At 38.9% G+C, this 27,547-nt stretch overlaps 1 protein-coding gene across 3 annotated transcripts in view; it reads left to right on the plus strand.

The window, feature by feature from the left end:
• The first annotated feature begins 1,057 nt into the window (after positions 1-1,057).
• Positions 1,058-27,547, plus strand: part of FER (FER tyrosine kinase) — a 148,064-nt gene continuing 121,574 nt past the window's right edge. Inside the window, exons 1-4 of one of the 3 annotated variants that reach the window (XM_061478706.1) lie at positions 1,058-1,149; positions 14,319-14,423; positions 19,607-19,865; positions 24,393-24,566. In XM_061478706.1, the coding sequence (XP_061334690.1) occupies positions 19,659-19,865; positions 24,393-24,566 (381 nt within the window). In that variant the 5' untranslated portion in view covers positions 1,058-1,149; positions 14,319-14,423; positions 19,607-19,658. Of the gene's footprint in view, positions 1,150-3,378; positions 3,399-14,318; positions 14,424-19,606; positions 19,866-24,392; positions 24,567-27,547 lie in introns of those variants that run through there. The other 2 variants (XM_061478708.1, XM_061478707.1) reach the window with 2 other exon arrangements.

Consider the following 27,547-nt stretch of genomic DNA (forward strand, 5'->3'; position numbering starts at 1 on the left):
TGCAATGTCCAGGATTTGACACCATTAGTCATAGACTCATAGAACGGTTTGGTTTGGAAAGGATCTTAAGATCGTCTAGTACCAAACCCTCTACCATGGGCAGGGACACCTTACACTAAACCAGATCACCCGAGGCTCTGTCCAACCTGGCCTTGAACACTGCCAGGAATGGAGCAATTGCCACTTCCTTGGGCAACCTGTTCCAGTGGCTCACTACCCTAACAGGAAAGAACTTCTTCCTTATATCTAACCTGAGCTTCCCGTTTAAGTTTTAACTCATTACCCTTTGTCCTATCACTACAGTCCCTAATGAGGAGTCCCTCTCCAGCATCGTTACAGGCCCCCTTCAGATACTGGAAGGCTGCTATGAGGTCTCCACACAGCCTTCTCTTCACACAGTCCCGACTTTCTCAGCCTATCTTCATACAAGAGGTGCTCCAGTCCCCTGATCATTCTCATGGCCCTTCTCTGGACTTGCTACAACAGTTCCATGTCCATCTTATGTTGAGGACACCAGAACTGTACACAATATTCCAAGTGAGGTCTCACAAGAGCAGGGTAGAGGGGCAGGATCATCTCCTTCGACTTGCTGGTCAGGTTCATTTTGCTGCAGCCCAGTACATGGTTGGTTTCTCAGCTGAGAACCCACACTGAAGCTGGCGAACACCCACCCCCGAGTCCTTCTGTCCGCTCGGCAGAGCAGTGGCGATGGAAGCACACAGACTACACAGGTGCTCCAGGCCCGGTGTACATTGCACCACAGTGCTGTGATTCTACTCCCACAGGTCCACTGACCCTCGGATAAAACCGCCGCGCCCTTTCCAGGGCCCTGAGGCGCTCCCAGAAACACCGAGCACAGCCGTTGCTAGGAAACCAGCGCGCGGGAGGCGGGGTGGAAGGGCAGGCCAGGTTCCCGAGGCGTACCACAGCTCTCCTCCAATCGCGTCGTGCCTCTGCGCTTGGAGGCGGGAGCCGCGGAGCATCTTGCCCTGCTGAGTGGTCTCCGGCTGCAGTGCGTCACCAGAAGGCGGGGAGCTCCCGGATTGGCTGTCAGGGAGAGGGACAGCCTGGTGCTGATTGGCCTGCGGCTGTCACGCGGCGCTGGTAGGGCAGTGACGCCCGCGGCGGCGGAGGGGTCCGGCTTGTCAGGTAGGAAGGTGCTGTGCGCTGCGCGGTGACGCCGCCAATGCTCTCCCGCCCTGGGAGCGGCGGTCGGGCAGAGGGTAGTCCGCTCCTGCCCCTTGTCGTGCCCTGCCCGCCCGCCCGTCAGGCGGCCGGTGCAGGGGGCAGGTAGGCCCTGTGCGGGGTTTTACCTGCGGGCGGGGCGGGCAGCGGCGCCGCTCACGCTTCCCTCTGAGGGGGTGGCTGCGGTGGCATCTGATGTCCTCGCTCGACGGTCGTGCAGATAAGCGGCGGCGGCGCCGCCTGTTACCCGGGGGCGGCTCCGCCCCAGCGGGGCCCGCAGCGCGGCGAGTGCCCATGCCCGCCCCCGGGGCTGCCGCCGGCCTGGGGCCGCGGGGCCCTGCGTGGGGTTGGGCCGAAGGGAGGATGGGGCTGGCCCGGGCCAGTTCCTGCAGCATCTCTCCCCAACTGTGGGGACACGGCATGTCTTCTGTCCTGTGCTACGGGCTGAGACTGCCACGAATAATGGAAGGACGCGCCAGCCACCGCTTGGAGCTGTGATGTGATGTGTGCCCACCTCCCAGATAAACGCAGCGCCACAGGCTTTGGATGTCCCGCAGTGTACAGCTTGAGGAGTTTCTGAACTTAGGCCTTAGATGTAAGGCCGACATAGATAGGACCTTCTCAGTGCTGCTGCCCAGGGTTTTTTCACTTGCGTTTTTATGCTGTGTGTGTACCCGGGTTCGGTCTCTGCTATGGTCCTAAGTGCTCAAATAGCTAGTGTTTGAGGTTGAAATACGCAGAAGGGTGTGAAATACGCCTTTTCACCTTGGAGTATGTTTCTGGTTTGTTTGAATTCACGTGAGCATACACCCTTGGAAGAGACACATCATATGTGAACATGCAGGGTTTTATTGCACTTTTAAACAGGCCGACTCTTCTGTTTGCGAGAAAGCAGCAGTTTCCACACGTGGATGTGACTTTTCCTGCTTTGCAACAAGCCTTCACAAAGAGACTTTGATGCTCTACTGTATTTCAGTGCAGCTTCTTATAACAAGTTCCTGTGTGAGAAAAATCTGGGTGACATCTGAAGCCTTTTGACCAAAAGAGTTTACCAGGTATTATTTTAAGATAATTGTGTCTCCTAAGTAATATGTAATAAGGAGATGACTGATACAGTTTATTACCTGAATGTGTTAGTCCTTGGGAAACTCAAGGAGGTGGGATGTTCATACTTCTAATGTGTGCAGAGTGAAAGCAGATTGCAAATGATGGACATACAGGTTGAGGTACTGTAGTGGTTATCATTGGTGAGACAAATGTATTTTCTCTCCTTTTATAAATTACCTTTTAATGTGTTTACGCAAATTGTCAGTACATTGTTGCAGGTTTAAAACATACATGTGTGGAATGTTAACCCCAGAAGAGTTGAGCTTTGGGGATACTTCTTCGAAGGAAAAGAGCAAGGTTACTTATTAACAGAGCAAAAGCTATGTTATCACCAAGGTTCTTTCCAGGTTCCTTGCAGCTATAACTTTCAGTCACAGCTGAGTCTTTCAAAGGAGGGCACTTCTGCAGTTGGTATTTGTATTGCCAGTGTGTAAAGTGGTTATGTAGAAATCATTCTGAGAAAATGAGACCGGCTGAAGAAGGGGCAGGAGGTTTTTAAGGGTACAGTGACACAAAGGAAGATGAGAAAGGCCTTTGCTATGTGTGCCTCACTGGAATGAGAGATTTAACACAGGGAAGCAGGATCCAGCTGCGTGGGGCTGCAATGCAGTTAGGGAACATAGGATGTATTTCCATGCTTGAAAGTGTTCGTAGTCCGGTGGAGAGGAGCGGATGATGTGAGGTAGTTCTATGCTAGTTCGCCGCGGCTCGGGGTGTTTTGGGCCAGGTGACTGGCGTCAGTTCTTTGTCCATGCGGAGAGCCCCCCTTCCTGCCCGGCTTTCCCCGCCGCGGCTAGGGGTACTGTGGTCGGTGGGTGAAGGGAGATACGCATGTCAGCCCGAAGGCGGAGGAAGCTGGCTGCCAGCCCGGAGCTGCTCCATACAAGGAGATGGGCTTAGCTGCATGAGGTCATCACTGCACAGGGAGGAGGTTTCTGCCCTGTGTGGGAAGTGGGTCTAGGAAAAGGAAAGGGGATTCTTTTGCCGGGGCGCGGGGGTGAGGGGAGGAGCAGCAGCAAGAGAAGAGAGAGGAAAGCTTGAGTTCACTCTAGCAGGATATAAGCTGAGTATATATGCTCCTGTCGTAAGATAAGTCTGTCCGCTCGGTACTGTCTGAATTCTAGTGTTGGTGTATTTGCGTTATAAGAATATATTTTGAAAACTTAATGGAGGGGTTTATTACACAGTATAGATAGTCTTGGAGTTGTTGAGTATGCGTTTCTTTTAGGGAATTAAAGGGTTTGAAGTACTGTGTGTGTAAATATGCAGCACATTTCTACTGCATAATATTTGCATTAGGTAACTGTCACATTTTAAAAAACTATGTTTTAGAAATTTTTGTTTGGTAGTGAATCAGTGGCATTTGTAGCTGTGTATTCCAGGTTCGGGAGACGGTAGGGAAGGTAGTTACCTTTGTAAGAACTACATGTGTGGTCTTGTACAGTGCACAGAAAGTTTTGGTAATAGCTCCTAAAAAACAGCAAGGGTGCTTCTGAAATGGCTTCCTCCCTCTCCCGCTTTTTAGGCCAGATTCATGGGATTTTGATCCCTCTCGTAGCGTGAAATCATATTTGAAAGCATGATTGTAGTATTTTCTAATTCCCTGTGCAAGTTTGAATTCGGAGTTGAGGTTGGTTTTGAGTGTAATGCGTCTGAAGTAATAGGGAGTTTTTCAGTCCTATGTGTTTCCCTGTGGATGATAAAAATAAATTCCTAATAAATTAAGACTTAATGCTGTTGTTAGACTGAGTGAATTGCACTTCATAACAAAATTCTACTTTGAATCTCAGATTATCACTTGGTCTTTAGACACCAGCTTCCTTCACATTTCTTTCTGTACTAGAGGGAAAATGCCAAATGGTTTAACAACATACCATTTCAAACTTTCTTTCCCATGTTTGAGCTTGTTACTAACCTGCACATGATACACTGAGCTTGTTACTAAATGCTCGGCAAGAGTGTCATGGTGAGTAGAGACAACACTCCATACTCAAAACTGTAGTGTGGTTCAGTGAGTTTTCTGGCCAGTTGTACAGGTCTGGCAGAATTCCTGATCTTTGAAATGTATTAGCTTGTCAGAACACAGCTCTGGCTGCTTAATCTTGTCTGTGTTGTGAACTTGCACCTTGAGCAGCGAGGGTATTTCATTAGGTTTTCTGATATGGTTGCTCTTTCTGTTGAGGGGAAAGTTACTACTCTAGCCAGGTCTTGTCCTTATGAATTTGTTAGGGTGAACGTGGAGTGACGGCAGTAGTTGTGTACTGTGAGGAGTTTCTGTGGGGTGGCTCTCTATCAAGTTGATAACATGAAGCTTTTGACTGTTAAGGGAGAATTAAAAACATTGCAAGTGTAGTCTTAATTTGTCCTTTAGGTATGCTTTACAATATTGCTTGCACAACACTATAGTCCATTTGGAACCCTGTTTTATTAAGTGGTAGTAAGGAAAATACTTACATGATAACTATCAAATAGTTATTTATTATTTATAATTTTCCTGTATGTTATCATTTTCCTGTATGGTAATCAAATCTTGGTCTGAAGACAGTAGTTTGCTATCTCCCTTGTAGTTATCATCATTTGCTCTTAGAATCTGAAAACCTTTTTTTCATATTATGATTTTGGAAGTGATTAACATGAGGAGCTGAGACATTAAGAAATTAAGCTTAATCATCAAAATAAAGTACCATAATTAAGACCTAATGAAAAATCAATTACCTTTTAAGTAGGGTCAACCTGTGAAAAGTTTGTGAATTGTTGCATATGATGTAAGTGCTCCTTGCCAGAAGCAGAAATAGAATCCAGAACAGTGTTAAAGTACATTAATCATGAGCCCTTTGTTCCCTTGAAATTGCCTGTTTAGAAATTGGGAGACATGCAATTACAGCAATGAGCGTGATAAGAGTTGGGAAGATGAGCCCCTCTGGCAGAATGCTGAATCATACGCAAAGCAGTCCATCCTCTGTAATAAATGAGGCAGGTGTTAATGGAGAAAAGCAGTATGGAAATAATTGCATGACCACATAATGCATATTCCAAAGAGGATGGCATTTAGGTTTTCATCCTCAATTTGTGAATCTCTTAATTTCAGTACTTAATTTGTCAGTTTTGCTCCATTTGTGCAGTTCTCTTTATGCCTAACTTTTTGGTTTAGAAAAAATTAGAAAATCTTATTCCATACATCTATAGCATATTGTAACCAACATTGTTGTCACATTTATAAGTGTTTGCTGTTTGAACTGAGAATGGCAGTAATAAATTGCTTTTCTCAGTACAAAACCACACTGGAGTGGGAAATGGCGTAGATGGTTGGTTGTTTAATGGTTATTTAATAAAAGCCGGAATAATTTTATTGAATATTTGGTGCAGTAATGCTCAGACAATACAAATAACATATTAATAATGGCTCAGCTAGTAGAGGTTGTTAGTGGCTGGACTAGTAAATCATAAAATTCACCTGTGCTGAACCTATAAATAAGAGTAGGGTCTTAAGATAAATCTTAGTCTTTGAATATCTAAAGCTTGACTTATTGCCTATTAAATTGTGAAAGTTTTTAAAAATCTCGTTAGTGTAGCATACTGCCACTCTGTTAAAATACAGCTTTTGTGAATTATGCTAAAGCTTTCTTTATTGTTTTGGTTTTCTTTCAGGTGGCAGCTGACTTCGTAGCTGTGGCTTCTGTTTCAGAATGTTCACAGATGTAAAGTAGTACCCCACAGTATTTGTATCTCAAGAAAGTTTCAGGAATTCTAGGTAAGGGGGTGCAGTCGAGTAAAGTGGCTATGGTTTAAAAAAGTGACGGTTTAAACACTGTAAACAATTGTATTTTAGAACAATTGTGCTACCCCTTCAGCAAAATGGTGTGAGAATTGCTCTTGTAGCAAATTTTAAGGAAAATCATACACCTTTTGAACATCTTTTTGCTGATTAAGAAACATAAAGCATGGAATCAAAAACCACACACTCATTTATTGTTAGTGTGCATGTTTTTTTTTTGTTTGCTGGTGCTGAGAATAGTGTGCTTTCTGCAAATGAGAATATCTTTTGCCTAATTTCCATAATATGGTTGTTTACCAGTTCAGCAGATGTGATAAGTGAAGTTCACCAGATAAAAGCAAATGCTTGATTCACCAGACAAAGATGTTAGCGGTTGAAGTGCGCAGCTGAAAAAGCAAAGAATTACAGAGTTAAAGGTGTGTATCAAAGGTAGAAGGCTGCCATTTAATATTCACTTCTGCCATTTGGGTTGGGTGAATGTTGACATTGGAGTGGCAAATCACTTGTCACTGAATGTGTTAAGTAAATCCTAATCTATTTATTTAAACAAATTTAATTGGCATCTAGATTATAGAATTTATCTAAATGGTTCCTTTTTTATATGAGGAGATAATTACACACATCCTCATTAAAGTCAAAATCTCAGTTCGATTCAGCTCTCCTTTTCTTCCATGGCCTCTTAGCTTTCCATGCTGCATGCTGCCTAGCTCTGCTTTGCTGGTGTCATCTGGTACCCTCTGAAAGGAAACCTGCCTACAGATGGTGGGATTTTTTTCCACCAGGCTTTGCTGCAGCCACAGTGTGGATGCACACTGCAGCAGACTTGTGTCCTAAGCTAAACAGTGTCCCAGAAGTCTACTGTCCTATGTGCCTTATGTCCCCACACCTAAGGCTTCATGTTTCCACAAAGCATGCAGTGCATACCCTGCATATCATGCTGCTGTAACATCATTCTGACAGCTGTGACATGGTGATTCCTTGTGCGCTAGTATTTCATCACCAAAGTTCCCCTACCCCAACATGGGGAGCCTAATAGAGATGCAGGGGTTTGTAGGGTCTTTCAGCAGCTGTGAGGGGCCATTTCCAAACAATGATTAAAGCAGATGGTTGTTAACATTTTTTGACTGTTACAGTAAGATACAGTAAGATGCCTTCTGTCCCTCTGCAGAGTTTTTCTGAGATTAAGTGGGATTTCAGGTTTAAAGATGCAGTCAGTCAAATTCCCTTCAACTGTCTCAGAGTACAGTAAGGCAAGAATTCAGAGGGACCTAAATAGCCTTTTCTCTGCAATACCAACTTTATTATCCCTGAATTTATTTATATTTTTTTCTGAAGAACATTCATGAATGGTGCTATGTCTTGGAGAACACTGGCCTCATAAAGTAAAAGTTAGCTCCTTGGCATCATTGGTGGAAAGAATACTTCCGATATGCAGAATGAAAAGCTGGGGCAAAAAAATAAATAATCTGTTGCAATAAAGATCAGTTAGGCTGAGTCTTATATATACAAATAGATTTCCTTGTGACAAGTCCAAGCATATGTTTTGGGTTTTTTCTTGCTCATGTGGACTTCAGTACCATTTATCCCAGAGACCTGGGAGGTTAAACATTCAAACTTTTAACTGTTAGAATACCCATTAATTAAAATTTGATCCATTTGCGCATTTTGAAATGAGAAAAATACACGTCAGAAGGAATGTCTGTAACTGGGAAGGCTTATCTAAAAAAAACTGGCTGGATGTAAAAAGGGTAGGTTTTCTCATTGAAAAATTAGCTTTATGTATTTGTAAAGTATACTCATTAAATTTTTTTATGCACTTCAAGTGCTTAAGAAGGTGCACATGCATAGTTCAGTCATCTGCCTTTCTGATGACTCAACCTTTAGTGAGAGTTACTGTATTTAACAGAGTTACCACAGTATCTTCTAGGATACGGAGAGTGTGAGTGAACTTGAAGCAACACCTTTCCATGAACCACACAATGTATTCCTGTAGTGCAGCAGTGTGTTGGGAGGTGACAGGACTCTCTCTTCCTTATGGACCTATGTTTCTTGTGGACTGATTTTCTGTACAGAGTACTGTGTGGTCAGACTACATTAAATGTGATATAAGTGGCCTCAAGAAGACTGAGTGAATAGCAAGTTAACTAAGTAGAGGGTTTAAGGAACCAGAAGGATGTAATTAGTTTAATGAAGGAGGAAAGAAGCAGCAGCACACTGGTTCTTTGACTTTCTTTTCAAAGAGTGATAAATACTTGGAACTAGATTGTGTTTCTCCTGAGGAGACCAGTATTGTTGTGTATTTACAGGGTAATGGCAGATTTTTAATTTTTAATTTAATTGTTTTTGGCTGCAGTGAGAAATTCTGGCTGATGTTGGGCCATAGGAAAAAATTAAGATGCCTCTAGACTTTTAAAAGAATTTCATGTCCTGTGGATTTTTGTTTTTCTTTACACTTTATGTCCATAATCTCAAGAGGTAATACAGTGCTTCTGGAGGAAGCTCCTAGCAGTATTCTGGATTTCTAAATTGAAAAGTGCAGTGTCAGCAACTAGAAGAATTTGGGGACCTGAAACCTTTCCAGGGAGGAGTCTTACATGATATTCTGTGATGATGAGAGACCCTCAGTGCTGTGTCAGTATTCTTCCCTCTTTGTCTTCCTGAAGAGATACCTCAGTAGGTGGTCTAGGGATTGAGGGTTTGCTCTTGGATTCTGTTGTGTGGGATGTGTGTGTGTGTTTGTTCTGACTTGTCATGTATTTATCTCAGGGCAGATAGATACCAAGATAGGAAGCATAACTTTTAGAGGTATTGGATTTAGGTTTTTTTTCCAAATAAGAGGTTTGTGTTTTTTTTTTTTCCAAATAAGATGCACTGTACATAAGCTTGAGTCACTGATACATGTAGGTTTTTTTTTTTAATTTTTAATTTAAGAATTGTGGCCAACTCTTGGTAATTTTTGCATTATATGTTTCTTTGTAATTCTAGAACAGTGCTGTCCTTTAGCTGGTAGAACTTGTAACAGTGTCGGAGATACTGGAGTGCAGTGCCAGCCACCTCCGGCTCGATCCTTTTTTCTGTTATGATCTAGTGTGGAGATAAATGCAGCTGCACTGCAGAACTGAGAGTTCAGTGAAATTCATTGGTCAGGTACTTTCTGTTGAGGCCATGCTTTTCTTTGGCTGTCCTTACAGCCTGGCACTTAATTTAAGAAAAGCTTAACTCCTGGAAAAAAAACGCAGGAATGGAAGCTTTCTTTATTTGTAAGCATGTAGGAGGTAGCAAGAAACTAGGTTCATTTACCCTGTGAAAGCAAGGTGTATGTGTGTTATTTTGTACATGACATTGCCATTTTCAGTGTTAACAAGAGCATGACGTAGAGTCCAGAGGCTCACAGGCAGAGTGTGGCTTGTGGTAGCCAGTCTAGCTCTGCTCTTCTTAACCTGTAGATTAGGTTTAGATTAGGATTACAGGCCCTCACCCTCTTGTACTTTTCTGCCTGGTGAGATTCGGTCTCCAGCATCTGCCTTGCTATTTACCTCTGACTCTGAGGCAGAAAATTCTACAGGATTGAAGCAAAAGTGGTGGAGTGACTGCAGCTGAAGAGTACTTACTGCATGGTTCACTACCACATGGCATCCCTTCCCGTTGCACTTTTTTCACGGGAAGCCTGAGATGATAAAGGATATGTTGCGAAAGATTTCAGGCCGTGGGGAGTTGGGAACAGCTGCAGGTGTTGTAGAGAATGAGATTACGGTTCAGAATCATCTTGGCAGATGGGAGACATCATTTGGAACAGAGCAAGGCATCAGTGCAAAAGCAACAACACACAGTCTATAGGCTGGACTGCATAAGTAGGTGATGGGGGAAGAAACAGGGTAAGGTGCAGTTCTGTGGAAAAGGACCTGGAATTATTTGATCACAAAGTAGGACACAGTATCATGCTGTTTGGAAGAGACTGAAGCACTTGGGCAGAAGCTCAGAAGTAATTTCAAGTAATCTCTCTGGTTTTCTCAGAATTGATGGGTTGTACAGTACCCAGCTGTTTTAGGTTCTGATCTGCGAGATAGTGTCTAATTGGAGGGTGTTCAGAGGACAGCAGTGGTCTAGAAAATGATTTAAAGTGAAGAATTAAAAGAATCAAAATAGCTTAGTCCAAAACCGGTATATTCAGATTGTACAGAAGTGACTAGCCATTTCTCTCTGTTCCTCAGTCACAGAGTGGGGAAGGTTAGGTTTGCTCATTGAAAACTTTTTTCCTCATGCTAAGGGCAGGGAGTGCTAAATCAGATAGCTTGAGAAGTCTGAGTCTTGACAAAAATCTTTCTGTGGTATTTCAGTGGAACAGGAAAGGATTAGATAGGCTCTTTACATAGTAAGCCTTATACCTACATGATTATTAGTGACTTACTTTCATTGTGTCTATTACTACCATTTGCACATGTGAAGAGAATTCCAACAGGTAAATGAAAACTTTTTATATCCAAAAGAGGAAGTGTATCTTGTCATTCTTTTATCAGTGGTTTGGTTTTTTGTTGTTTTTTTTTTTTTTGTTTGTTTTGTTTTGTTTTTTGGTTTATGTGTGTATTTTTTTGATATACTGACAAGTGAAATCCAGTTCTTTGATGGAGCTCATTCCTTCTTATTTGCATGTATTTTTAATAAGATCACAGCTGCAAGACCTGCTAGGGAAAGCTGTTTTTCATACAGCTGTAGGGATAACAGAGTGAGAGCACACTGTGGGAAGATGCTTGTACGTGAGCAAGTGTTGAGATACAGACTTCACTTGGTTCAGTCAGGTAAGGAGGGATGTTGGCACAACTGAAGAATAGTAGTTCCTGTCCTGCTTTTGCAGTTTAGAGATGTCTTGAGATTGAAGTTCTGCTGTTAAACAGATCTGTGGCTTTTTTCATGAATTTCTATCATAATTTTTTAACCTGTTTATTTCTTGGTTGCAAAAGTATCTTTAGACATTGAATTCTCTCATTTAATTATTTACTAGGCAAAGAATTACTCAAGAGCAGCTTTAAAAAAATTCATTTTCTGTCCCTGTGTTCTTCTGGGAAACACTTCAGGGATCTGACATACCATGTCACTTCGTGCTATCATTTTTTTTTTTGGTACTTTTATCTGACACCCTGTCATACTTATCTATTTTGTGAGCTAAAAAATTCTCTTTACTTTCTTTGTGCAGAAGTTGATCCATATTTTGAGCAGTGATACCTATACTATTTTTGATGCTTTGCATTCTTCATGAGCTAGAATAATTTGAAGGTTTAGAGCAGCACAAATGTGTCAGCAGTATGTGTTTATATTCTCTTTTCCCTTCATTTAAAAAAAATGATATTCTGGATGGTTCCTAACCTGACTACCTCAAAGCACTGAACAGATACTTTTGAAGGTATATGTTCAGGGACTACCAGACCTTTTTCTGGTAATGGCATTAAATAACCTACAGTTCTCTCTCCCAGTGTGTTACATTGCATTTACAGACATGTGACTTCATCTGCTGTTTTATATGCTTGTTGCTCAGTGTTCTGGAGTTCTTAGTAAATTTTTTAATTATGTGTCAGTTTTGATTGCTCATAATAATCTTGTATAATTTGGAAACGTAAGCACGGATATATGAAATGACAGATATGCCGGTGACCATTCTGAACAGCAGTCCAAGACCTGGCTTAGATTCTGGTGAGGCTTCTGACTCTCCCCTGTGAGTCTTTCTCTCTCTATGTCTTAGCCTGCAAGGTCTTCACTTCTGTAATAGCTTCAGATGAGAAACATCAGCAGAAACTTCTTAGAAATCTTTTGTTCACCACTAATTCCAGCACCTTTACCTGCAGGATCCTTCGTTACTTCAAAGAACTCTTCAAATTGCAAAGCATGATTTTCCTCTACAAAAGCAGTGGTGTATTTTTATTCTCCCTGTTATTCCAGTCTACAAATTCTTCAGTATGATTTAACCACCTGGCCTGGTATTGAAGTCAGACTGTCTTTGTTCTGCTTCTGCTGATTGCCTTGTCAAACTGTGGAAAAAATTGATAATGTTTTACATTCTCCATTCCTCTTTAGTTGGGTCACCTGAAGCCTAAGTTTTTAAAGAACCAATAATTTGGCAATTTCATATTTTATGATGCTTTAACACATCAGCTGAATAGTATCTGCTTCTGGTGAATTCTTACTATTGATTTGGTATTTTTTAAATGCCCTTCTGATGCTTCATTTTGAGAGAATGCTTTACATATTCCCAGTCTACAGGGAATCTGATGTAGGATTGTCTTTGAGTGTCTCAGCAGTAATTTCAGAAAACAACAGATCATCCTAGGTTGTCTGCTCTATCTTATCTTTTAATTCTTTCTTTTATATCTTCATTATCTAGTGGTTTATTTCATTGAGGTAGCAAGCTGTGTGTAACTATAAAATTCTACTGTGTTAGAGCTCAGAAACAGCAATGGGAGGCCTGTAGCATTTTATTGCTCTCTTACAGATGGCTGTGTAGTTCACTGGCAAGCCTTTATTATACTTCCGTGTACTAGCTAGTATAGACCTATCAGTTAGATCAGTATTGGACTTGTATTAGCGGTTTTAAATTCTACTAATGACCTGTATGCAGATGAAAATATGCACATAGATAAAAAGTCAGTAGTAATTGGAATTCTAAAGATAAGTTGGGTTTGCATTTTAGTTTTATATTGACAAACAATTCTCCATTTTACCATGATAAAGTTCTTTTTTTTCTTAAAAAAAAAAAGTACTTTTTGTCTGTGTGCAGAGAGCAAAAGATGAAGCTTTTAACATCTGCTTGAAATCTAAATGTGGCCAGGGGCTGGTGGTAGTATGTGTTTTACTTTCATGAGTCCTGTTTGAACGAGGAAAGGGGTTAAAACTAGTGTTCCTGTCCAGTGATATGCTGGTGTTTCCAACTGGTTTGTATGTGTGATGGGGGGACTGAAGCCAAATTTACTATAATGTTTTTGCTCTTTCTTGTAAATTTTTGCTGGTGAAGACTTTCTCTTGGGCTTTGCAACAAGTATTTTTGTATCTGTTTTTAAAAATGTAGAGGATTTAAAGTGTAATGCTTCTAGCCTGCTGCATTTCTTTTCCCTCTTTTCATATCTGCTTGCACAGCTGCTGGTTTTTTTTTTTTTTTTGCAGTAACTGCATGTAAGCATCACATACAGTCTTTTCTATTTTTGGTCATGGAGCACTGAAGTTTCGTATTTATATTAGGCAGCACTTTGTTTCTAGAATGTCACTAAGTAACCAGAAGGGAATACTAAATAATGGCTGCTTCAGCATAAAATAAAGCTATCCCTTCATAAGATTTTGTAAATGCGTACATAAGTGCTTTGTTTTACATAGTGGTGATCTTGAAAATAATTCTGTTTTCTTTATCCTTACACACTGTCTGTCTTTCAGTTTTGCTCAATATGCCCTTTCTTAAAAGGGTATTGCTAAACTAATATTGGATGTCTCATCTAAAGCTAAATCTTTAGATGAGACATTCTGGCATAAGAGTGTGAGTGACCACTTGATATTGGTCTAGATGTAGCTTACACAGTATATCTAACACTTGTAAGCTATAGCAAAGCCTGTTTCTTATTATTTTTTATATTTCATATACTTTTTTTCAATATAAAACCTCAAAGATGCAGTCTTCTGTTTCAGTTTGCTTCATCTAGATTGCAGTTCAGAGTTACAGCTTGAAATTTTTGTGCTGCAGTCACCTGACCTCTTACTGCTCCAGATATTGGAGTAATTAGAGCCATATAAGAAATTTCTGTGTCTTGATTGGTCCCTTATGTTGACGCTTGTTTTCTTACAGTGCTGTGAAAATACTGCTACTAAGTTTGTCTTTCATATGATGAATTTTGGCCTTTCATGCTTTCGTTTTCCTTATTAACTGGCTTCCTTTTTGTTTTGTCAAGGGCAAAGTTCAGAAATAAATGAAATTATTCAATTTTATGGTTACAGTACACTCTGTCATAAGAAATTTCAAGAACTTAAAAAAACCCAATCTTTGGTTACATGTGTAGAGGCAAAATAATTTCTTCCCTCAGAACTGGGTGTATGAAGTGATAGCCTACTGCTGCTGCTTGCAGTCATTGGTTTTCTTGAGTGATCTTAAAAAAAAAAAATAAATATATCTGTCTTCTGGTAATAGCCTGAAAATGCAAAGCAACTTACATAACCTTAAGTTTTACAATTTATTTTAAAATGCTAAAATAAAGAAGTTTGATCTCTGTTTCTTTCCCAGAGTTCCCAGAAAATAAAAGCATATTTCGTAAAGTGAAAATCAGAAGTAGCTGCTGACGTAGAGAGAAGTGTACTAAGGATCATTTCTTGAGGACCTTTTTTTAAGGTATGTGAGCTGTGTTTTGCAGAAAGGCCTTCCTGAAAATAACTTGGCTATTTTACGTTGAGTGGACTAATATTTAGACCAATTTTGAAATGATCAGGCTAGCTTTAGATTATAACTTTGAATGTTTATTGATGGCAGTAGCTCCATAGAAGTATTAATTCTGCTAGTTCATGTTCCATGCATTTCACATTAAAATACTGAATATGTGGTTAGTATAAACAAATAGTAGTTAAATCATATATTTTCTGTTTCATGGTCTTGAACATTCCAGGAATAGATCCTACGCTTACAGAAATGTCAATTATTTAACAATTCAATTTTCATTTAAGGTATGGATGGAGGGCTAAGAATGATTCATTTCACTGTTTTAATGGAATTTAACTGCCATAAGCCTGACATTCAAAAACTGAGTTGGACTTAACAAATTGGTCATCTATTATAAAATTGCTTTTAAATCACTACAGAAGCCTTGCATTTGAGGGTTTGTCACCTGAATCCAAGTCCTCTTATTTTCCGATTTTGCAGTTTTATTAATGTTTCTAGGAGGCAAACTATAAGCCACGCTAAGTGATTTGGAGTCCATGTAGATTTAGGATCAAGGGAGATGACAGCAGATCAAGAGTGAGTATGGTGTACTGTGTACCATGCCCATTCCATATTGCTCCCTCTGTAGGGGCCAGATGTGTTCTGTACTTTCTTGTACTGAGTTTAACCGGGGGTCAGGTGTGCTTCTGGTCTGTGGTTTATCAGTTGCTTACCTTGCCATCGATATTGTAAAAGCACAAGTTCCAACTGATGCATGTAGATCCATCATAATTTTAAGACTAGCAGTCACAGTCTTGGATATATTTCATGGCAGTATATAACAGAAAGCACCAGTTGTTATGAGAGTAGGACAGCATCATGGAAAAGTATTGCCATGTATGTGTTCCGTGCTCATATGATTTCAGCCATTGTCAGACACACAGGATCTGTCATGGTATGGCCACTGTCATGTGTCATGAACAGATTGCAATCTTTAAGTTAAATGTAGATTTGCTATGAAAACTACTTGCTTCAGAGATGTTGCTGGAATTCAGGAAGACAACTAATGCTAAAATATCGGCTTTATTTGTTGAAGGAAGTGCTACAATATTGAAGAATTATGTGACTCGTTGAATTTTCTTACTGTCACGCTGACAAAACTTAAGATTACTTTGTTTGAAATCTGATTGCCTCACTGTGGTGGTGGTGAAGACAAGTTATAAGCTGTATTCAGTAACTATGTATTCATTTATTGCTGTTCAGGGTCTGATTGCTTATTCACAGTGTGGTGTTAAATGTAGTGAGTGTTCACTTCCTGTCAGTGATAAGCTTGTTCTTTTGAGAGTGATTCTAAAAAGAAAGAAATTCTTACTTTCTTTGAATTGGCTCTGGTACGTATTTAATTATTAAAGCTTACCAAGTACTGGTTGACTAATTTGCATATCCACAATTTTTGTAGTAGCATATATATATTTTTCAAAATAAAAAAAATAAACTAGCTGAAACTCATTTGTCCTCTTTAACACCACTGGGATGTTATTACTTTAACAAAACATGCTAGAATTCAGACTTCATTGGCTTGTCAAATTATGCAAATATTGTTCATGCATGGAAAAGGAGATAAGCCTCATGGGTATCTGCCAGAAGTAGGAAAGATCTCTTCAGAGTCAGAGCAAGTAATTCCTAAAGTTTTCTTCTGTATGAATTTAGCATATCACATGCTTGTTGGCATCAGTTTTCCATCCAGCTACTTTAAAATGTGATGCCATCTCTGTGGTTTTTGGTTGGGTTTGTTTTTTGTTTTTTTTTTTTACTTTAAGGTAAAATATTCTCCCAAAAATCTTTTGAGCAGGATTTTGTTTCCCTTAGAATTTTTGATACTATATTTTCATCTTTTCAACACTGGAGTAGAAACTCCCCCTATCTTCTTCTGGTAAATCTTTTCTGGTGTCAAATTTTGTTGCAGTACTTCATTTTGCCGCTAATATGTGGTTGCAAAATCTGAATCTGAATCTATCTTGCATGTACAATCTGAGCATTGTAATGTATGGTAAAGCCAAAAAATGGGACTATGAATATTTCTTCTGTAATCCTGTAACTGTGAACATGGGGAAGCAGAAGGAAGATCATGCCAGAAATAGCAGCCCAACTTGTTTGCTGTCCTTGAACAGCACCTCCTGGTGCCATGGTTGGAGATGGAGAGCTGATCTAAATGGGTCATTTTGTCCAGATTATTGTTGTAGGTCCCTTCAAACTGAAATATTCTGTTCTGTTGGTCTCACCCTGTAGGGCAGCTGTCAACTCACCTGTGCGTGCAAAGCAGGGAGATACCAAACTTGGAAAAATACGTTTCTGTATTGGTGCCAGATATTTTCTCTTTGAACAGTGTCCATTGGCAATGTGCTTGTGCTTGTTAAGAGTAACGGAAATAAAGATTGTGTAGAACATGTCCATGTGTTGGTAATTCTTACAGTTTTGACTTCAAATAAGTGACTCTGATCTGTACTGTTTTCAGTTGTTAAAATATGTTAAAAAATTAAAAGTGGTTTTAATTAAAGCATTGGGTTTTAGCTAACCAACAGTTAAATTGCTGAGGTGCTGGATACTTGTTCACCACTTCTTTACCTCCACAATATTGGACCATTTGAGTTTTGCTGAATGTTTTGATTGAACATTTCATTAATTTACAATGAAGGCATACAAAGGCTGGCTTACCCAGTTGGGAGTCAACAGCTCTGAGACTTTATTCATGTTCGTTAGTCTTACAGAGTCAGAATTTTATTAGTTTTGAAAAACTAATTTTTACTGTGCTGCTTCTGCCATGGTGAATGGAATAATTTAAAACCAGGACCGCAGTGCAGTATTTGTGCAAATTTATCTAGGTACCCAGGCATTTAATAGTGCAATCAGAAAAAAAAAATTCCTACGTAGTGAAGGGAGGCTAAACACGCTAGAGTGAGATATTGTTGGATCTTCTATTGATTTTTGAAATTGTATGGCTCCACAGTGAGTCGGTAGAAGCAGGCTGAAATACCATATGCTGAGAATATTTCCTCTTGCCCTTGCCTTCCTACCTCTCAGTAAAAGACAGAGGTTAGAGTGAAAGCAAACAAATTTTATTCATTGCACAAGCTTAGAGTAAAAGCAAGCAAGTTGGCACTTTACTCATAGCACAAGGCCAGACTTCATCCTGACATTCAGTTCCCATCTTTTCTGAATATGGAGTGTAAGAAAAGGATGATGCTGTCCTTTTTATAGCTAAAGGATATTTAGGTAATATGCTAAAATGTGCTAAGAGAAAAATTAGCTTGATCACAAAAGTTAGTATTTGTCTAAAGGGTGTCAAAAAAATCACAAATTCTGCTTCAGTCATGTTAGTAAGTAGGTGCTTTAAGATGTTTTTCTTGTCTTACTAAAATATTGGTAGTTTTGCAAGACTTCTTAAATTTCAACTGGGAAGTTATCATTAATACAACTAATAATGACATAGTCCACCCTTTTTAATTATTTGCTGTTGCTCTTTATGACTGAGCTCCTAGCCATCAGCAAGAATTCTAACTAAAATATACAGCTTCAAGTGAAAGAGAATATGAAGGCTTAAGATAGATTTAAGGTTACTCATACAACCTTGACTTGTCTCTCTTGTGTATAGGCATAGTAGGATGGTACTATTCTTACTATTTTACCAGATCTTTGTTTCTTTAATAACATAGTATGGTTTGTGTTCTGAGAATAAATACTTAGTGGATGAGGCTTATTTCCATAATTTATGGGAAAAGCTAATGGAGTCAGGGAACTGCATGAAGAGAGAAGCGGGTCCTGGGAATCAGGCTTTAGGTTCTGATCTGAAAATCTTCTGAATTTTTCAGTGGTAACTGAAGCCAGTAACATCTTGCTTTTTTCTTGATACTTGATAGGCTAAAACACTGAAAAGTCTGCTCTTAAACCCATGTACATTCCAGTATTAGCAGGTACAGTGTTGTCATTAGCTTAAGTGTCTCAGTTTTCAGTGTAAAATAAGATTCTTCATCCCATGGGCTGTTAGGAAATGAGTCTGTTAATATTTGAAATACATTCTGCTAATTTAAGTAGCAATTTAAAGACTATGAAAAAATTGATATACCTGTATTCAAAAGAGCCAGGACTTTGCTGGGGTGCAAGAATTTGTGACTGAGTACACAGGCTGTGTCTGCACTGCAAGAGCTGTAATTGCAGTTTAGTGTGAATTTATCTTACCTAGTTTGAAGCTGCTTAGTGTAGGAGCAGTTTCTTGATGTATATCAGAAAACAGGATTACAAAACTTGTGGAAGTGTGTGGAAATTACTCGTGTTCCTTCAGGTCTTCTATGATGTGGCTGCATGTTTCAGTATTACAGGGAGGTGTTTTAGAGCTAGCTCAAACAAATGACTTTGACCTGTGGTTGTGTCATAGGATTTCAGAAGGCAGCATTTCTTAGCTGTTTATCAAATGGTTTTCATTTAGTACAGTAAGACTGGGCTGCCTTAGGGGAAACTGTGAACTGAGGGACTCCCCTCTAATGTGTGTCACAGGGGAGCAATGGACAATTACATGAGGAGCCTTGTTTGGAATATTTTCTGATTTTTGGGAGGTTGAATCTGCAAGTTTAATGGCCTGCTAATGTTTAGGAGCAAACTAGCTTCTGACTAGCTATCCATTTCCCACAAATGTGCTGCTTGAGAGCTGATGTTTTATTTGGATTTTTCTGTGCTCAGAGGAGAGTAAACACCAGAAGCCAATGTTCTGGGTTACCAGGAGTGTTGGCAGTGTAGTTGGCAGGCCTTGTGTGGAGATACTGTCAGCTATACTTACTTGATTAAGTAAGTGGATTGGTCTTTAGTATCTGTCTTAGATGTTTTTATATGTGCCCCCATAGTTTCACTTTAAGTTGGGGAGGTACATTTTGCAGAAGGAAACTGGAGAACAGCCTGAGATCTCTTCCAGTCATAGGTGGGTGTTTGAAACACTCTGACTCTCCTTTTGTGTTTTTTTTTTTTTTTTTGAAGAAGTATATGTATGTGGTTAATCTTTCAGTTATTTCAGGGTTTAGACATTAATAGTTTCTCTTTGTCACACTGGAAGTGTCTTTTTTTTTTTTTTTTTGTTTGATAGTGTCTCATGAATCTTGTTCTGATTTCAGATGTGGTGAAGAGCCTGTATTTTCCCCTGTGTAGTATATAGTGCCTTAAAAAATGGGGTTTGGAGGTGACCTGAAGTACTCTCATGATGCTTTATTAAAACTGCAAGATTGGGAACTGCGGCTGCTGGAAACGGTGAAGAAATTTATGGTTATGCGAGTAAAAAGTGATAAGGAATATGCCTCTACTTTACAGAATCTTTGTAATCAAGTAGATAAAGAGAGCAGTTGTCAATTGGATTTTATCAGCAATGTGTCCAAGGTAAGACTATTTTGAATTTGGAATATCTTTGGAAATAACAGTGTTTGTTAGATTTTTTTTTTTTGCTTGCTTTAGTTTGAGTTGGATTTCTTGTCACTCAGCTTCTTGGGCGTTAATCTTGCTGAAGTAGTTAAAATGCGCTCCTTTCAGTTCCTCAGTGGAATATGCAGAACTTGAGCTCCAATCTTGCTTTGAAAATAATGATGGAAGTAGAATCAATCCTGAATTCTGAAATTCAGTGTTTTAGTTCCTGGGTTGAGCCTGTTACTTTGTTTAGTGCTTTGAAAATACAGCATGCTATAGTAAGATTTTATTTTAAGATGGTTAAATAGGAACTATTATCTGTGTTATATAGAATTTGTGACAGAAATAGAAAAATGCCAGGAAACCAGGCGAAGCCTAGCATTCCAGCTGTTGTTCACACTGCAGCATGTGTTGTAAAAACAAAACATTAATTCAGGATGTTTCTCATAATTGTGAAGTTATTTTGTACCCAATTTAAAATAAGTGTGTTTTCTTTTTATAAAGGTAATGCTTTCCTTCCTCCAAATTATTAATTTTCAGATTTAGAGCAAGTTCAGTAAAGGTAATGATGAAGTAAACTTGCATATTTCACCTGTTTGTATGCTTCACTCCTGAATTGGAATTCCATCCTGACTAGAGAAAACCACTCTAACAGTTTACTTAATTCCCTCCCTTTCTGATACAGCAGTGGTTCCACAGTCTCTTCATACTGGCATGACTCTGATCTCATCTCTGCAGGAAAGCACCCTTTTTTGGGCCAGGTTAAGTTTTAGGCAGAGCAGTTTTTATGTAGTGGGTTTATGGTGTGGCTGCTTGAGCACTAGCTATGGTGCAGCATTAGCAATGTGAGTGCTCCTTTTGCAGCAGCCTAGATTTATGCTGGATTAAAGTGGTGGGGTGTGTGACTTGAATGTTGTGCTGTTACAGCTATCCTATTTCAGCTGCCCCAAAAGTAGCACTACACAACATTTATCTAGAGTAAAACCTGCTGCTGCTTCCCTCTGCCACAACAATTTTTGTCATGTAAATTGAGGGTGCTGATTTTCTTTTTTGCTTATATTTTTTTTTTTAATCTGTGTGTTTTGGTGGTGTATTTGAAATGCTTTTCACCCAGTTATGTTTCTTCTACATGGGTTATTACAGATCTTGCTATATAGGTTGTGATGATTTTGGTAAATAAACATAAAAGCATTGTTGTTAGACTAAGATAAGCAGAAGTCAGGATTGTCTTCAAGCTTTCTACTCTTGGATCTTGAGGTTATGTATAGAATTATTGGTGATGTGGCTAATAATACTTGCTATTGCTGCCCCACTAGTATTGCTCTTACGTGCTAGCTAAACTGTCGCAATTTTTTTTAGCCAATGAAACAGGGTGGATTAGGGCAAGAGAGGTAAAGGAGCAAGACAAATCAGAGTATTTAGCATTATAAAATACAATCTTTAACGTTCATATAGCTAGCTCAGTCTGCCTTGGTTCATGTCAGTAACATGGGCACTTCCTGTGATCAAATAAATCTAAAAAAAATGGAGATTTGACTTAAGCCATGTTCCTTTTGGGTTGAAGAGAAGTACATGTGTGTCATATTTTGAGATCTTGTTTTGGACATAGGCACAAATTGGAAAGCAAGTTGTTCTTTCAGGATCATTTTGTTCCTTTATTCTTTCTGTTTTTTTTTTTTCTCTTAAAGAGATACCATTTTTCTTTCAATGATATCAATAGAATCCCTGATCTCTACATCTTTATATAACAGCAAATATATTCATATACTACTGACAGATCTTTTGTATGAGCTTGCCTTGAAATGTCACTGTCACCTTGAATTTTAAAGTTGTGTAGTGACACATTGCCTTACTGGTTTTGGTGGTTAAATTGTCCAAAATACTGCTTACCTCACTCACCTCATGCTAATTTACTATTTCATGATACTTTTGCTCTCTTCCTCACATTTTACAGAGTTAAAGTATAACCCAAATATTATGGGACATAAATCTAGCGTCTTGAATTTTATAGGATTTAAAATACTTGTATACTGAATATTTCATATAATGTGGCATTAAAGCCAAATACAAAGATACCTGCTTTTTTCCTGGGGTAATACTTGGAATTGATGATCTTAAAGGTCTTTTCCAACCTTTCTAGATTCTGTGATTTTATAATTTTGTTTGTTTGTTTAGTTTTTGTTGTTGTTATTTTATGTGTGCGTGCTGTTTTTTGTTTTCTTTTGAAGCATACAGCAAGCCTGAGCACTTTGAGAGAAAGGATGTTTGGGAAAATCTGTCCTATGTTTATTCTATGCAGAGGCAGCAAACTTGCTGGATGGCATAGTGGCATCAACTGCTAATGCTGTAAAAGCAGTATTTTTAAGTGTTTATACACAGCTTCGTTGTGTATATGTATAATTTTTTTTGTGTACGTATCTAAAAAAATACTCTTTAACCAAAAAATACTTGATTCTATTGGTTCTGCTGGACTGTGGTTATTTTCTGTGAAAGAAAACACTTTGCCTTTTCTGCCGTTCTCTACCCAGCTGCTTTTTTGACCCACATGGCTCTTTATTTTTTAAGCTTTTCCTCAAGTATACCTTTTCACTTTAGCTTTTCCTATTTTAAAATTAGTCATAGCAAACACAGAAATCTTACTAATAGATGTAAGTCTTGATGTTTTGTCAGTATGGAAAGAGGGATGTAGAGAACAGGAAAATGTACAAATGATTTATTTAATTATTTTTTTAATTGAAAGGGAAGTTTTTGCTGTGTTTCTGACTTAATTCATGTTCATTTGGTGGATTGTAAGCTAAGTATTTCTTCAGAGTACTTGTCCTGTTGGAAAATGCTTTTCCTGTGATTTGGAGGGTTGATGAAAATGGTACTTGACTCATCAGTAATAAATAAGCTGTAAAGAAAATGGAGAACTCTGACTACATATTCACCTCTGAAAGTGCTCTTATAAACCCTTCTATAACCACAAGAACCACTCTGCTCAGGCAGGTGTTTAATGACATTTTTAGTTTATGCAGTATGGGTTAGAGATAAAGAGGAAGCTCTTTACTGTGAGGGAGGTGAGGCACTGGAACAGGTTGCCCAAGGAAGTTGTGAATGCTTCATCCCTGGCAGCGTTCATGGACAGGCTGGACAGAGCCTTGGGCAACATGGTCTAGGGTAAGCCAACCCTGCCAAACTGTTCTATAATTCTGATCTCATTTGGAAATTTAATGGAGAGGTGGAAAAGTGTTCAGCCATAGCTGGGGAGCTTTAGGCCATGATATTTTACACCAGCAGACTTTAAAGCAGTCTGAGATAGCTACAACATGAAGATAGCTCAGATAGCCTGAGGTAACCAGTCTATGGGATGTTTACAAACTGACGGAAATGTTAAAGATGGTATAATGTATACAGGAGTTAACTACCTTTTGTTTCCTTCTCAAGAATCCAGTTTGCATTGCAGCATTGTCATTTAGACATGAAAATACTATATATATTTTTGTGTGTGCATGTGTGTTTATAGCTGAGATATAAGGAAACCCCAAAGCTACCAAACAAACTATTTATCTAAATTTTGATGATCTAAGGTGAATTTCTGTCTTTTGTAAGAGTAAAATAAATGCTAGTAAAACTAGCATACTAGCTGCCTTCAAAACCTGATAATTGTATGGCATATAGCCTTCCTGGAATTTTGGATACAGCATAGTACTCAGTATCAGGGAGTTCTTGCTAAGCAGTACAGTACTGTTCCTGTCAACAGACTGTGACAGGGATCTTTAGGATAGCAAATGCTTTTGTTTGAGCTGAATTTTAATTTTGTATTTTTATCTGTGGTGCTTTGGAAGTGTCTCTATTCACCTTAGAGTTCTTAATGAAAATTCAAAGCCACAGACAGCACATTAAGCTGTCCTGAAGATTGACTGAGTGGCCAAGGAGGTTATTAAAATGAGGGTACAGAAAGATGATAGATTACTATGACAGGAGTAACTCTTTGTGTCTCTTACGCTATTAGCACTTTATGCTTTGGTACTGGAGGCCTGACTGATGCTGTCAGTTATGTGAAGCAGGTCTTAAACAGTAACCACTCAAATGCATATTAATGTGAGGTATTTAGACAAGGGAAGTCAGCTTGAACAGAGTAACTGTTTGAGAAACAGGAGAACAAAGGACATGCGAACATGGTTGTCAGGGGTGTTGGGGATGTATTCCAAAAAAAGGCTGTAAAGCTTTCATCAGTGTTTAGAAGTACTAAGTCAGTGCTGAAGGGTGAACCTACAGTATTGTATTTTTGTCTCTGGTGCTTTTTTATGGTTTTATGAGTAAGTTCAAGGCATGATTTTGCTGTAGCAGGAAGAACTTTTATTTTGGAAGTGAATTTGGGTAAGTTTAAAATTCGTGGTTTTTTTTCATGGATTATACTGAATTTTAAATGATGCATCTTGTCTCACAGTTCATGTTCATTGTTTGGTTATTTGTAAGCCAGAGTAAGTGAGTGTTTTCTGTTTGTGCTTTTTTTTATAGTCTTGGTTGCTTGTGGTACAGCAAACAGAACAGCTGAGCAAAATAATGAAGACGCATGCAGAAGACCTTAATTCTGGGCCTTTGCATAGGCTTACAATGATGATCAAAGATAAGCAGCAGGTTAAGAAGAGTTTCATAGGTGTTCATCAACAAATTGAAGCAGAGATGTACAAGGTGTGTTATTTAATTGTACTTGATAAATTTGTTATAGTTTCGTATGTTTAAAAGTCGTATATTGAGAGTGGATTATTTTTGTGGTTATGGTTGTCCTATGAAAAAGGTTGTGATTTGTGATATGTAGAATCTAGTTTAAATTTTAGCTGTTTCCTCTACATTTTCTCTCCCCTGCTAGCTGACAAGGCAGAGATGAATACATTTCTTTTATATGAACAAAAGCACTGGAAATGCTCTTGTTCCAGTAAAGGATGATTCTGTTGGATGCATCTCTGTTCCATCTCTCTTCCTGTTCTCATTCCACTCCAGACATGCATCGGACCAAGGCACTGGAAACATTTGTGAATGAATGCTCTTGATAGTCCAGACTATTTTGAGGGGGAAGGCTTCTAGTCTCTATTCTAAAATGTAAATCAAGTGTAAACCAAACACTATGGCTGCAGATGGAGGTCTTCAGGGCCTTTTCTATTACATGTCAGTTGTCCTGCTTATGTTGAAAGCAGTGTATCTCGTCAGTAAAGCTGACAGAAATCACGGTTTCATTCAGGAGCTCTGGAGTAAGTTTAACTGTAAATGTCAAAAATTTCAGATTTATAGTCCTAAAGGTCTGCGGAGAGAAGAAGCACTGTTTCTTCTTTGTTCCAGCAGAGAATTTGAAATTTAGAGTAGTGTAATTATAACATCTGAGTAGTAGAGTACAAATGTCATGGACTGATGAGTAAAAAATTCTTCATCCAGTTATGAGAAGAATTTTAGGAGCAAACTTACTAGGTTAAATGTGTTTGCTCTAATGGGACTGCTCCCATGATATGCTGGGATCTTGGCATCTTTCCCAGGTATTGACAGTGGGGAATACATCGGTTTTTTGCATGGTCAGTTGACTATCTGATCTGATAAAATTCCCAAGCCAAATAATCACTCACAGCCACTTACAGATTGGTGTGTCTGAAAGCACTCAGGATGGAAGAAGAGATAAAACTGGTAGCATATGTTAGAAATAATAGAGATTAAATACGTAAAGAATTAGGAAATGGAAACAGTAATATAAGAGAAGCTAGATGAAGCAAGACTGTTGGAAGTACAGATATACTCTTAAAAAAGACTGCACAAAACATGTTTTTTTCTGTTAAGAAATTAACTCTCATAAAAACTCTACTAAAGCTGTATTTTAAAATAAGACTTATAAAAAAATATAGTGTATATTGAGCACTCAAAAACCATATTGATTTTAATTACGGGCTGCATGGCCATGCGAATATTTTGCATCCTGATGAATAAGCTTGCATTGTTGTTTGGGTGTTTTTTTCCCCTTCCTGATTTTCCTAAGAAGCATTTGAATAGCATTCTGGTTAGATATGATATGCTCTTGCATTGTTAGCTGACATTGTTTGTTCAAAGGTTTTGTGTCACTGGAACACTTAAAGAATGGTTCCCAGGAATTCAAAATACTTCTCATAGTCTCTATTACTTCTGCTTTTGTTACACACAGAAGCAGCACACTTGGTACTTCCCAGGACATTATCCAAATCTTGTGAAGGTTAGTGTCTGTGCAGTTTATATTTATAGGATCAATGGCAAAAAAATGTGTTTTCCTTTAGGTGAAATACATATGTATCATCCTTTCCTTTTCTTAGACACCTCTTCACTGAGGAATCTTTTGGTAAAACTCTTAATGACAGTGAAACACCATGGCTTTTACACAAATACAGTAGAACTCATCTCTTGTAGATTTATTCCAATTCCTGTTCAGATACTGGATTTTTTTTTTTTCCCATGAAACTTGAGGAAAAAAGAGGACTGTGCTAGTTAGGTGGGCAAGACTTTTTGCTGTTAAAACTGGGTTTAAGATCATAGAATCATTGAATAGTTAGGGTTGGAAAGGACCTTAAGGTCATCTAGTTCCAACCCCCCTGCCATGGGCAGAGACACCACACACTAAACTGTGTCACCCAAGACCCCATGCAGCCCGGCCTTGAACACTGCCAGGGATGGAGCATTCACAACTGCCTTGGGCAACCTGTTCCAGTGCCTTACACCCTCACAGTAAAGAACATCTTCCTTATTTTATATGCAACTGTGCATACAATGCATGTACAACCTTGACTCTTGACTATCTTAGTTAAGTGTCGTTTGGGGATGGAGGTGCTCTTAGTTTTGGTTTTGTCTGTTGGAAGAGCACAGTCTGAGAATCAGTAAAATACATTTTGTAATTGCTACAAATTGTCTTTTATTTTCCAGTTTTTCATAAGAGAAACACTTCCTTGTTATTTATGTCTTAATTGTGTTCATTACTTCCTAACTTCATCTTTTTTCTCAGTTTCTCACAGAGTTTTTATAATAAGTTTTGTTTGTCTTAGTTATTTTTTCTTGTCTGTAATAGCAACAATTGTGAGTATAATTTACAGTGTGTAGAAATATCAGATGAGAATATGGGATCTGTGCGGAGAGAAGTTACTGCCTTTAAGTGAAGTCTTTGCACAATCGGCACAGAAATAGAAGCTGTAGATGGCAACTTGCTGCATCTTTGAAGAATTCCATTAAGGGTAAAAGCAGTGGTATCTGGGCATTGCCTCATGAAAAAGTGGAGAATTGTGAACTCCAGCTTTCGTCACGCCAGGGAACAGTTTTCCTGTGGAACGGACTTCCTTTTCTGCACATTCATTGTATAAAGTACTTCCATTACACTAAGTTCCTCTTTTCCCATCTTGAGTGTATTTTTGTCAGAGTTTTTACTTTTCATTACTATATATGCCACCCTTTTGGTATTGTAGTGGCTAGATTGTTACTAGCTTTTGTTTGCGAGTTCATGATTTGTGATTATTTGTGAACAGTAAATGTAAGTAGGGGATAGAAAAGACAACTTTATTTTTTTGATCAAAAAAAATAAAGGGCCTGCTTCCACTGCAAAAAGATTCATCTGTGCAGTGTTTCACAAGAATTTGTTTTGGGTTTTTTGTTTGGGTTTTTTTCCTTTCCCTCCC

This window comes from Pezoporus flaviventris, unplaced genomic scaffold (genome assembly GCF_033815535.1).
Source record: "Pezoporus flaviventris isolate CSIRO_AGI_PZ_B2104156 unplaced genomic scaffold, CSIRO_AGI_Pfla_v1 ptg000130l, whole genome shotgun sequence".
Lineage (NCBI taxonomy): Eukaryota > Metazoa > Chordata > Aves > Psittaciformes > Psittacidae > Pezoporus > Pezoporus flaviventris.